The following is a 13,122-nucleotide window of genomic DNA, read 5'->3' as shown; positions in this document are numbered from 1 at the left end:
AAGGCTTCAGCTGGGCAAGAGAGCCCTTCTTGTTCTGCAGGGCTTGTTTGTCTGGCAGGCTAGTGGACAGCAGTGGCCAGGGAGCACGGGGGCAGAGGCAAATGAATGGCACTGCTGCCACCACTGCCAACAAGTGCTCCCTGGCTGCCACCATCCAGTCATCCACTGGACAAACAAGCCCTGCAGAGGAGGGAGGGCAGCCTGCTCTGTGTGTGGCAAAAATGGAGCCACTGAAGCTGATAGCCTGGACAACAAAAACAACGTTGCCAGGCAACCAGGACTGATTGGCTAGCGTTGCTCTTGCAGAGGAGGGATGAGCAATAGAGTACCTGGCAGCTCTGGTTTCGCCACACTAAAATGTGTGTGAAAGGAACATTTTCACTCCAGATTGCAGATAACCTGCAATAAAAAAGCTTACTGTGAGTTATCTGCAATGTGTAGTTCCAGCCAGCTATACTTTGAGGACATCAAACAAAACAGCTAAATACTTGAAAAAGCTGGAAAGACTTCCGTGCTTCTAATCCTGCATTATTCAGAGTGTTATTGCTAGAATAATTCCCTCATTGACTCTTCTAACACACCCTAATGCTAGTGATAAAATCTCAGCTTGCTGAATCCTATGGATGACTAAATGTATTAACTTCTCTAGAATTTTTGGTGCACATCTTGCTTTATAACTATTCTCTCATTTTTCCTCATTACCAAACTCTAGTAGGACAAATTTGGGAGATACTGTGTTATTGAAAACACACTGCTTTGTGACTGAGCAAAGGCTTCAGGCAATGACACTCATTCATTTTAATCCCGAGTGGGGTTACTATAATCTAAACTAGAATTATGAGAACAAATCTGTTTCCTACAATTGGGGTCCATAGTGGAGGATGTTGCGATACATGGCAAAGCAGCCAAACAAGCCTAAAGTGGTATCATTTCATTATTTTCATATACCTTTCTCTTTCAAGATCCCAGCATTTGTTTCTGGGGTATTTTTGGTGGCACTGGAATGTGCTTTCTTCACTGTGCCTTCTTCCTCATCAGACAAAAGACCAGCCAAAGGATCATCCACATCTAGGCAAAAAAAGACACATTGAGAAAATGTATGGTCATTAGGAGAATAGAGAACCATTTCAAAACAAAAAGAAAACTAGACTAGGAGCTCTAAGCAAAAAGCTTTATATCCCACACTTCAGCCAGTTTCAAAGTCTACTGCTACCACCAGCAGGTTGAGATATCCCCCTCAGCAGTAATGTTATTTATATTGTACCAGGCTTTTCTGCCCCTCAATTTATCCCCACAACAAACCTGCCAGGTATGTCAGGCTGAGATGAAAACAGGCCCAAACTCACCCAAGTGAGTTTCATGGCTGAGTGGGGAACAGTTCCAGATCAACACCACTTTGGCTCTCAGCGGCAACACTACCACCACAGTGACTGCATTGGTTGCACCACTGTTGCCAAACTAGATCTGGCACTATAGCTACAACCCTCATTCTGTCCCTAGCAAATGAATGTCCTTGACTCATGAAAGATATTGTCCTATGCCTATCAGCTGTGGCTTAGAGATTCTGATGTTTATGGGTAGTTGTCACGGCCTCTACTAGTTTAGAGCAGAGAACATTAAATCTAATAGTGCTTGGCTATAAACATGGCTAAACCATGACCCCCTTCTTTCCATATTTATTTGTTTTTCAAACCATGCTAAAAATCAGATACTACCTTCAAAGGACTTCTGTTTCAGCTGTCTGGAGGTAGTGGGAGTAGAGCTGGAATCCTTATTAAGTCCACTGACCAGGTCCCCTGTATAGAGAAATTTTATTTTAAAAAACATGTTGGAAATCTTCATTCTATCACAACACTTAGATAATAATGAACCTCTGTACCTATTCAGCGTAATAGAGTGCCTCTAGTTAAAGAAATAATTGGCTCAAAGGAAGCAATGCTCAAAAGCAGGCTGGCAGAAGCAATTTTCTAGAGAATGCACAAGCGGGCATGCCTCTGGAGCAATGTACCCTTTAATTTTCAGCCTCGCTGGGTGGGCCTCCACCTCTCTCACACAGATTTGCCCCTGCAAGTGTGTGCGACTCCACCTCCCACTGCACATTGGGTTCTGTCATGACCAGAACCTAACGTGATCACTACATGGAGGAGGAAAGCTGTGTGGAGCAAAGCAGAGTTGTGCACGCACCCAGCTTAGTGGGAACCTTGCTCTGGAAGTATAGCATCATTCCCAATAGCAATCCAAAAATATAATCTAGCCCTTTTTGGAGAACTGGAGGTTCTTAAAAATCTGGAGCATCTCAGATTCTCTACCCATGGCTCAACGCCCTGAGACACAGGCTTGCCTTTCTCAGCTATGTTTGTTTTCTGAAGAGGTCTTCCTGACTCAGTTGAAAGCACAGCTTTTGTCACATTCTTTGCAGGTTTCTGAACAGGCCCAGAGCTTGATTTCTTTATGCCCAGAAGATCAGCTTCCATGTCATCCATATCCTGGCATGGAAAAGGACAAATACTGTGGCAAAGGCACATCTTCATAATTAAGAGAGCACAACAAACTCCACTTGGTTTTACACTGCACAAAATGTTCTCTGTTTACCTTCAAAGTCTTTAGAAGGGCTTGTGGGTCTACATCAGAGATATCAGAATCCTTAAAAATAAACAAATTTTAAAAAGATTTTACTTATTATTTATACTATATGTACACTGTTTTGAGTTAATAATTTAGGTTAATACTTTAATATTAAAAATCAAGGTGAACATCGGATGAATTGACACAATCAAGGAAGCCATAATCTAAAGTCTTCAAGACTGGAACAGGATTGTTAATTGTAACACCTTCTGGAGGCCAATATTTCATAGGGTTACCATTAAACTGGGCAAGATTTAATGTCACATAACAAAATAAAACAAAACCAGTAAATATGGATAGTGTTCTGATCATTAATTCTGATATACAACTACTTGCCCTTAATAGAAAATTTTCAGAGAAGTTCTGCAACACAATAACCTAGCAATACTCAACAGATCCCACAAACATTTTGGAACTCAACTGTATGTTTCTCCTCCTTCCCCTGTCAGCTTTTAGGCATAGCAGTAAAGCATTTCTGTTCTGTTAAACTGAACTAGTGCCTTCATTTTTCATACAGAGAATGCTGAGACTCTTATTTATTCTGACCTGTGCCTCTGTGCCTTCCTCAAGAGGCATTTTGCTGAAGAAGTCATCCTCCAAAAGGTTCCTGGAAAATAACAAACAAAAAGAGATATACAAATACACACTGCATGCATGCAAAACATTTCACTGTCTTATTGAAACTATTGTAGAACTGCTAAAAGGTGTGGCTAATGAGAAACCTCCAAATTCACATTCATTTAGAAGAAATCTCAGTAGCAATTCTACTCAGGAAAGGTCCCTGGGACATGATGGCTAAACTGAAAGAGGGAACAGTCCTACTCAGATGTTAGAGAATCCCAGTCTGACAATGTGCTTAGAGTGGAGCACCTATCCCTATCCCCCTCTGTTGTCACTTTGAACATATGTTCATCAAAGAATCTGAAGTGGAGAAAGTCCTGTTCATATGGAGACCTACCCTATAAGCAAGAACCTTGGAAAATCAGGGGAGAAATAATGATGGAGGATTGCTCAGGGAAGTCCAGCCACTGAAAAGTGCCACCGAAAGGACTGATGACTGAAACTCACTTTTTGCTGGTCTGTGTAGTGAGTCCTCTGGCTCTCTCTCCAATGTTGCCAAATGAAGCAGGTTTTCTAGCTTTAGGAGAGATGTCATCTGAGAAAAAAAGATACAGACCTAGCAGGTCAAAATGTGGGCTATTGAATTGTGTGAAATCTGGTCTAAGAATTGTATTTGAGTCCTTAAAATCTCAGCACTCTTGTATATGTTGCCATGTTGCTTTCAACAAACAAACAAGGGGCTAAGTACACATAATATTATGCAGAAACACAACAACTTTGAGCCTTAACAGATCAGGGACACAAGCAGGACAGCATGGTGAAAACAAATCAACATTCTATTCTATTCTATTTCAACATTCTATTCACTGCTTGTCAGTCATAAAATGGGTGAAATTAAGGATACATTTAAAAAAGAAAAATACATTCCCCACATTCCCTAAAGGAGAATTTAATGCAAACTACAATATAAAGTCAAACAATACAATTTAACAATGTATTAAAAAACAACAACATCCAAACATCAATGAAACAGTTACAGCAAGAATAAAAGCAAATAGAAAAAAGGTTCACATATAGCACTAAACCATGGTTTATTTTTATGCACACAGGCAGCAAAGAGTCTGCAAAAAACCCTTGGCTTCATAGACTCCCTTTCCCTCTAAGCCTGAATTTATTTTTGCTTTAGCCCATTCCTGGTGTGTTGTTAAAAGCTAATCGGACAGAGTGGTTCAAAATATCAGATGCTAAACAAATCCAAAGCAAACCCTGGGCTATTGCCCTGATTTTTAAAAACAAACTAGTGTTTCTATTAAATCACAATTCCTAGTTCATATATAAAGACAAGCCTGGAATCTGCTAAAATGAAACTCTAATGCTCTGCCCAGGTGCCTTTTTATTTTTGTACACATAGCTAACTTATGGCTTTCCATTATGTATGAAAGTTGGTTGGATAGCTCAGTGAGTCAGCTGTTTGGCTGCAAACCTGATCTGCTAGAGCTCAAATCAAACTCCTAACCTCTGGCTGCTTGATTGTCCACTGTGAGTCCCAGAACATCCGGCCTGCATAGCCATGGGCAAGTTTCACAGCAACCAGAAGAAAACAATGGGTGCAACTAGATGGGTTGCTCTGAGATGTGGTATGTCATTTGGGGTGATTCTTGTATCCACATGCAAGAATCGACCACAGTGCACCTCAAGTGACCATTTAGCACAATCAAGACCAGTCTTTTTCCCCTTTAAAGAGAAAAGAAGCTTCCCATTTTTCAAGATCAAGGGACTGGCTGGCTCTTCTTTTGCTGAAGCCGCTTAATAATCTTGAGAAAAGAGAAATTTCCTTTCTACTCACCTGTGGAGACAAAACTTTCCACTTCTTTTAAATTGTTGGTAATTGACACAATGCTTTTAAAGTATGCTGATACATTAGTAAAAATTAAAAAGAAATGCAAAACTTATATTCCTTCCTTTCTGCAGAAAAGTAAGCTTTTCACATCTCAAGATTGTTAAGCAGCTTCAGCAGAGACAGCCAGCCACTTTGATTTGATCACAGTGATCACACATGCTGAACCAAACCAAAACAGAGTGATCCTACCTGCAGCAAAAAAAAATTAGCAGTTTCTGACAGTGACCCCAAAAGGTGAAGATAGGTTTCAATCAGAGGTGAGATTATTTGCGATCACACAACATGGTTGCCGGAAAAAGGAACGAACCAGGCAATTTTCAACTTGGATCAAACAATAGGACAAATGCCTGCCTGACTGCATCCACTGGTAATCCATTTCTGAGTATGTGCTACCTAGAAAACCCTAAAAGGTTGCCCTAAATCATAATTAACGATATGTAAAAAAAATTATGCATGAATACAGCCAGTGTTGGAAACATTATTGGACAGCACTTAACAGAATATGATCTATTGCATCAGATGATTTTGTCAGTGGAGAGAATTCTCCTCTGACAATTGGGACTCCAATTGAGAAAATAGCTTTTCTTTAGCAGCTAACCATCTAACTTCTGAAATTATTTATTTATTTATCTGTTGTATTTATACCCCACCTATCTAGTCATTTCGACCACTCTAGGCGGCACAAAGAGCAGTGCCTCATTCTAACACATCACCTGATAATTGTTCCCTACATGATTTTTTTAAAATTTCTCCAATGATTATTTACCATCATCTCCAAGAAGATCACCAAGGACATCATCAATGGAGCCTAGAACAAGACAAAATAAGTTAACAGATTCAAAAACCCCACAGTATAAAACTGGCATACGAGTTACTGTTACAAGAAAGATTTACAACTGCCATAATACAACCATGGGGCCTGGAACGACAAGCCTAGACAGGGCTGCTGTGTCCACAGTGTATGACTGACCGCTCCAACTCCCTGACCAGTATCCAAAGTGTCATAAGAATATGGAAACTTACTTCTTAGTCCTTTCTTAGGTTTCACTGCCTAAAGACAAAAAGGACAGATATTCTGTTACAACAGTGAAAGCAAAAACAAGAACTTGCCTTCCTGGCCCTAACTTTCACATTCAGATAGATACGTTAAAACTCCAGAAACCTGGACCTGATAGTTAGAAGCTCTCTCATATTTATAGGGCTTGTATCAATGGATCAGTGATTCAAGGACAATCTTAATACATAAAAAGTTGCTGAAAATCAGGACAGCTTAAGGATGCTGAATGAAACCCGGAATGTGTATATAATTTGAGGGAAATGTATATACTTCGAGGCCAACAGACTCAGAAATCAGATATCAAAAATGGGAAGTAAATTATTTCCATGAGCAAACACTTTATAGTAGTGTTTTCTTAACCTTCAGCTTTATCAGTGAATGTATGGATGAAGACAAATGCAAGTCAATCTGGATTCAAATGAGGAGGAAAACACTGGAAGTGAAACAGAATCTGAATTAAACTCAGATGTCATCGTTTTCACATGCAGTTAGCTGGTCAAAATAAATGATTATATTGTGCTTATATACTACTGTAATGCCAATCCTGCTTTGGAAATCAGTGGATCAACAACAGAGGCAACAATAATGACTAACAGCCCAGAAAGGTGTTGGCCAGACAAGATGTATTAGTAAGTATGATGTTAAAGCTACTGGCTGAAAAAAACTGTGCAAGAGTTTTTCCAACATTACATAAATCTTTAAAGAACTATGGAATAGTTAATTGAATCCTGAATGTTGTAAAAGCTACAAGGGACAACCTAATTGCTTATAACATTCATTAAAATTACGAGTATGGATTATTTAACTAAGCCACCAGCCTGAAACTGCAAAACATAACAATTTCATAGAGGAGATGTGAAGCAAATTTGAATCACCAGGGATAGAAGACTTTTGGCATTCCAGATGTTTTGGCCTATGAATCCCTTCAGCACCATCCAGCATGATTAGTGGTAAGGGAGTATGGGAACTGTAATGCAAAATAACTGGAAGGCCAAACTCTCTCACACCTGCCCTATTCTAAACAATCATCCCTGAAACACTTATGCTCTTGATGGTTAGTCTAGGTGCAATGTGGGACAATGTCTTCTTCACTGTGACCATACTTCTGGGTTGACAAATGAGCCATCTCTCACCATAGCATGGCTTCCAACTGCAGCTTTATCTTATGATCTTGTCAGAGATTCTTTATCTTTAAATTTGCACAGATGAGGTCAGTGCAGCAGAAATAAACTCAATCTTCTCCTAAAGAAGTGAACAGTGAGAAATCTTAGTGTAGATTCATACTTTTTCTATAATGAGTTTTTCAATATAATAAATTCCGTGTGTTCACTGATACAAGATTTAGCTATCAAAAAGGCACAATTTTGCCTCGCAGCAATCCTATGAAATCCATTCTAAGCTGAGACTTTTGGAGTTGCCCAAACTATATGGACTTCACTATGGATTTCTCATACCCAAATCATAGCACTATATTGGTTGAAATCCTGTTGCTTAGCCAAACAACAACTTTTAGTCCCTTCCTCTCCAGCTGACAAACCCTCCCTGCCATAATTCCCCATGGGTGCACATGCTGGCTTAGTGTGTGAGCACATGGGCTCCAAGGAGGAAAAGACTGAAAGTTACAATTTGGTTTACGTTTTAAAAAAAAACTGTACATATTCCAAACACTCTCAATCTCTGTAAGGACTTTGACTTTCATCAAACCAACATCATTAATTCCTCTGGCAGTTTATTATACCCTGATCCTATATGTTAAGGCATACAAAAGTCTAATGAAATGCAAGGATTTAAACTAGGAACAAGAAAACTTTGGCTTTTCAGATGTGGAATATGGTTCCCATCATCCTTTACCACTGATCATAATGGCTGGGGGCTGAAGTCTGAAAACAAATCTGAAAAAAGACCATGGATTCCCTTTCCCTATACTCCTAACTCTGTTCGGGATCTTCCAAAGAAGCAGCCATATTTCTCTGTCTCAGCATTTTGGCAAAATAAAAGGGGGAAAAGGACAATACTGTGGCAGACTGCTTCATTGTGAGCTTTCAGGATCCAAATTCACTTCTTCAGGCACATGAGAACTGGATTTTGATCCACAAAAGAGGCTGAAGCTGTGGATTTGAGTCCATGGGGTAAAGATTCCCTTTGACCATTTTTCTCCAGCCGTGTCCGACTCTAGGGGGGTGGTGCTCATCTCTGTTTCCCAAGCCATAGAGCCAGCGTTTGTCTGTTACCTTCCTACCCTGGTGGTACATATTTATCGACTTGCATTTTTCATGCTTTCGAACTGCTAGGTTGACAGGAGTTGACAGCTCACAATGAAAATAATTGTTTAGTGTTTAAAGTGCCACAATATTTTTCCCCTTTTCCCCTATATCCCCACCCCCTTCTCTTTTGCCAACATCTGCCTAAGACTGTCACCTCAAATGCTCTTTAAAATGCCCTGACCAGGTAATATTTAAACAAAACTTAAGAGAGAAAAAATTTGTACCATAGTACAAAAAACGACCCTTTGAATACATAGCTCCTGGGCAACCCTATCCATGGCAGAACACAATACTGGTGGCCACAGTAGTACTGTATTTCCAGTTTATGGCGTTTAACGTTACATGTTTCCGCCACACTTTCCGAGGCAGTGGTACGTAATGGGAGCAGCTTCTCTTCCGTCCGCCACCTCCCCAGGTCTTTCGCGGCCGGAACCTAACGTAGTTACCATAGCAGCCAAGCCACCCGCGGAGGTATTGCCCACAAGGAAAGGCAGAGAGGACATTCACGCCGCCCCAAATGGCCCCTTAACGGTGAGGAGCGGCCTCAAGAACCGCTGTACCGGGCGCAGCCTTGCCCGACTCTCTGAAGAAAATAGCAACGAGGCAGCAAATCTCGCCGCCGCCGCCGCCAGCGGCCCGTTACCCACGCCGAGCAGATTCAGGCGCAAGGCGTCTTGGGAAATGCAGTTCTTCCAACCATACCAAGTCATTCAGCAGCTGGGCAGAACTACATTTCCCAGCACGCTGCCGCGCCCGACTGAACCGGAAAGCCACCTGTTGGAAGGGTGTTGTTGGCGGGGTTCCAGGAAACCTCGGGATTTATGGGACATCTGTGATGCTAAAGTGTATAATTTTTATTTCTCCCAATGATGTGAACACCATCTCCCAGAAGCTTCAACCGCTGTGGCCCACGGGAAAGAAATAAAAGGAACTGTAGTCCTAAAAACCTTCTTGTGTGTTTTCTGTGCTGTCCATTCGGAACCGTCTCACAGAGCTCCTAATAGGGCTTTCAATTTATTTATATTTTATTTATTTATTTCAAGGAGTGGTTTTACCAGTTCCGCTCCCTCAGGGAGCTTCCTTGGCCGAGTGGGGTTTTGAACCCTAGTTCTCCAGACTCGGTCCCTAATCGGATGCCGCTTGACAGCGAGTAACAAGCACAGTGCTTTCATACCCTCACCTGGGAGATGATTGGGGGGGGGGGAGTATTAGCGTTACCACTGAAACAGATGCGATTCTAGCAAAAGTATTATGGTTCTCGCGGAACCAAACAACACGTACAAACATTTCTTGAAAGCGAGGTGATCCGAGATTAAGTTAACGTGTAACAAACAGGACCGCAGCACACATTGCCTATTTTCATTACTACGTTGGGTGTAGAAAAGTTCATTAGCGGCTTTAATTCGGATAAAACGAAACTTCGATCATAGATGTTCCGGTAGGGCTTTCGTATAGGAAAGCCCCCCCCCCTCACGTGAGGTAGCAGGGGGCCGAACCAGCTTCATCCCTCGTTCGCCCTACTCCCATAGGGAACGAAAATTAAGAGTTTAAAGCTCAGATTTGCCTTTCTCTCACCTGCAAATCAGAACCCCAGCTATTTGAGAACAGAAATTCTAGAACAAATAACAAGAACAAGGCTCAGCACGTTACTTTTTAAAAGGAAGCGTGTTGTCTTGCTACTGTAGTTGCTTCGCCGCAACCATAATGTATCTTATTTTTGTGTAGATCAGGCAAGCAGTTTGCCTCTTTCATGGCCATTGTGTCAATGTTGCTAGCAGGCCAGAAAAATACAAAACCTGCCTATTTTCTAGTGCCTAATTCTGATATTGCACTTTCAAAGTACTAGAAGGGTAAAAAAGAAAGCATACCTCTCTTGTCATTCAGGATTGATAAGAGAATATCAAATATGGAAAATTATTGTCAAAATGCCTCAGATTGCATTTAAAAATAATTTCTGATTATCAGAAAATTTTTAAATATTAGACAAATTTTCTGGTACACTTGCTTGTTACAATACTTTTATTGTGAAATGCTAGATCCCTCAGTGGTTGAATATCTGGCTGTGGAGCCAGAGGTTTGGAGTTTAATTCTCCACTGTGCCACTTGGACTCAATGATCCATAGGATTCATTCCAGCTCTGCAGTTCTAAGATTATGTCTAATAACTAATCATTATATTGTGAGTTTCCAAAATGTTACTTGTAAAGTACTGGCTTCCAATATATGACCCAAACAGGGTTCAATTATATGCTGCTTTCTTGCTTTTTACTATTTATATAGTCAACTGAAGACACAGTAAATGTACACAAACAGAAAGTAAATTTTTTATTAAGTTTACACATGTCCTGAAAAAGATGTTCCAACAGTCTTCAACTGTAGTTTCTGACTCCTATCAACATGGTACACAGAAAGTCAGGATGCACATACATTGACAGCACAGTAATTAGAAATATTAGAAGGAATGCTTTAGCAGCTAGAAAGTTAAAAATGATTCTAAAATCAGTTTTTGGATCAATGCTCCTCTTGCTTGAAGATTGCAGAAAAATCCATCCCTGCAGGATGTTTCTCTCTTGAGCAGGCGTATCAAGAATCATCCATTCTTAAGATGTCGTGATAGTCTTACAGAATTTCACATAATTGAAGGCAACTCCAACTTCTTCAGTTGTGGATCTTTAAATCTTGATTTGCTTCAAAAAATTAGCAAGACAGAGTCCAGCCATGTTGCTACAATTGTTACTCCTGCTGATTTCACAGAATGAAGCTCTTTGTAATGCTAAAATGTTAGCCTGCTAACAATAATCTGCAAATATTCAGCCTAAGAGCACCTTACTGTGGTATACCTCTTCTTTGTGGCACCCTTGAGATTCAGATTGTGTGGCTGAAGATACTTTTCTCCATTGTTCTATAACTTCTTCCTATCGAGTGTATGACTTTTACAAAATGTAAGGAACAAATTTAAAGTGCTTCAGAAAGAGTCCTAGGAGATACCAAGCCTTTTACAATTTGTGACAGTGACCTCGAAATATTGTCCAACGTTATTGAAGGTTTTTTCCTCTCCCTGTCCCAGATATGTTAAAACATTTACTGAATGGAAATGTAATACATTGGTAATAAGTACAAAGATATAAATATTGTCTGGTCTTCAGCTAGAGAACTAATTTTTTAGTGTTTCATGATGCTGGAACTTAACAGGAAGACAACTGCTATAAATGAATAGCAGCTGCTGAAGAACATACTTTCATGCCATAAACTTTGACAGGTGATGCCATAATGAAATTATAGTTCTAGAGAAAAAGAGGGAGATGAACTCTTAGATGCCATATGGCAGAAAAATAAGAATTACTTAGGAGGACAATCTGTGCCTGTAATGCCAAGAGTGCTATGGTCCTTTAGATCCAGACAAGGCTACGAAGACCTCTCCAAAGAAGAGTTAAATGCACAGGACAATCCTGGCAAAATTTTGCCTATACAGTGGTACCTTGCAAGATGAACACCTTGCCGGACGAAAAACCTGTAAGACGAAAGTGTTTTGCAATTGTGTTGGTGACTCGCAAGACAGCTTCTTCTATGCCTGTGCTTCGCAAGACAATCCCCCCCTGCAACACTGATGCCTCGCAAGACGAAAACAATTTGTTCATCTTGCGAGTTTTCCCATAGGAATGCATGGCAATGCATTCCTATGAGAAACCGCTTTTCACAAGACAAAAATTTCGCATGACGGCTCTACTCGTGGAACGAATTACTTTCGTCTTGCGAGGCACCACTGTACTGCACTCAATACTGATAAAGGGTGCAAAACGATGTTGTGTTTTAACAGAATTTTCAGAAGACAAGCTGTTGCCAGCTGACTACTTTTGGAATGACTTCCCAATAAAAAAATCCTGTTGGCTTCAGTAGCAATCTGAAGTTTTTCACAAATTGACAATATACCAATTTGTATAGCGTTTCTGAAAGATTAAAAAGGCTAATTTCTGCACATAATTACAATTGCACTTTTATCATTTTGTATTCCTGTGCTCTAACCCCTTAAAAATTATTTTAAATGTGAGGAAAAGGCTACCATTACTGATTACCCTATAGCTATCTGGATTTGCCAAGTGATTCGGGTGTTTGTAGGGCAAATGACATCTTGGATTCAAGGGAACTGGAAAACTGTACACTGAAACAGCAGCAAAGGTCATCACAGTTTGGATTGCATTGGTTTCAGGTGTTTGTGGAAAGATGGATGGACCTGCAAGAAATTGTAAGATTAGTCATTCATTTCAAACACAGACTTCTTACTTCTAGAACTGAGGTGAACAAAATGTGACCTGTGTGGAGGGGCTGTGCGTGCATGGGAGGGGCCGTGCATGTGTCTGTGCGTTCCAGCAGGGGGCAGATTTGTCTCCGCGGCCAGTCCTGGCAAGGCCATGGACTGGGACCAGTCCACAGACTGGGGGTTGGGGACCCCTGCACTATACCACACCGAGAAATCATTATATATATACATGCACACACAGAGTAGGTAACAGAGTATAAGAAGTGCACAAATTAGTTGTTCCAATCATTGATATAATGCTCATAACAAATGTTTGAGGGAATTTCTAAAAAATTAGCTGTGTTTGGATAATGAAGTTCATGAGGCTCTAAGTAAGTGCTGTAACTGCACACACTTTCTTCACACTATTTTCAAGGTAGCCATTCCACCTTGAATTAAGCCACAGTCCCCCATCCTTA

The 13,122-nt window shown here is 40.6% G+C and overlaps 2 protein-coding genes across 9 annotated transcripts in view; both read right to left on the bottom strand.

The window, feature by feature from the left end:
- Window positions 1-9,069, bottom strand: part of FBF1 (Fas binding factor 1) — a 36,290-nt gene extending 27,221 nt beyond the window's left edge. For all 6 annotated transcript variants that reach the window (XM_072990513.2, XM_072990515.2, XM_072990516.2 and 3 more), the window contains exons 1-10: window positions 8,854-9,069; window positions 7,277-7,385; window positions 6,110-6,137; window positions 5,853-5,894; window positions 3,694-3,781; window positions 3,172-3,232; window positions 2,593-2,643; window positions 2,342-2,486; window positions 1,716-1,796; window positions 949-1,068 (exon numbers count right to left, since the gene is read on the bottom strand). In XM_072990513.2, coding sequence (XP_072846614.2) covers window positions 949-1,068; window positions 1,716-1,796; window positions 2,342-2,486; window positions 2,593-2,643; window positions 3,172-3,232; window positions 3,694-3,781; window positions 5,853-5,894; window positions 6,110-6,137; window positions 7,277-7,279 — 619 coding nt within the window. In that variant the 5' untranslated portion in view covers window positions 7,280-7,385; window positions 8,854-9,069. The remainder of the gene's footprint in view (window positions 1-948; window positions 1,069-1,715; window positions 1,797-2,341; window positions 2,487-2,592; window positions 2,644-3,171; window positions 3,233-3,693; window positions 3,782-5,852; window positions 5,895-6,109; window positions 6,138-7,276; window positions 7,386-8,853) is intronic.
- Window positions 9,070-10,718: 1,649 nt separating this feature from the next.
- Window positions 10,719-13,122, bottom strand: part of ACOX1 (acyl-CoA oxidase 1) — a 35,399-nt gene continuing 32,995 nt past the window's right edge. For all 3 annotated transcript variants that reach the window (XM_020805053.3, XM_020805052.3, XM_072990511.2), the window contains exon 14: window positions 10,719-12,637. In XM_020805053.3, the coding sequence (XP_020660712.1) occupies window positions 12,587-12,637 (51 nt within the window). In that variant the 3' untranslated portion in view covers window positions 10,719-12,586. The remainder of the gene's footprint in view (window positions 12,638-13,122) is intronic.

Source organism: Pogona vitticeps, chromosome 2 (genome assembly GCF_051106095.1).
Source record: "Pogona vitticeps strain Pit_001003342236 chromosome 2, PviZW2.1, whole genome shotgun sequence".
NCBI lineage: Eukaryota > Metazoa > Chordata > Lepidosauria > Squamata > Agamidae > Pogona > Pogona vitticeps.
This window is presented reverse-complemented; position numbering and strand designations above follow the sequence as displayed.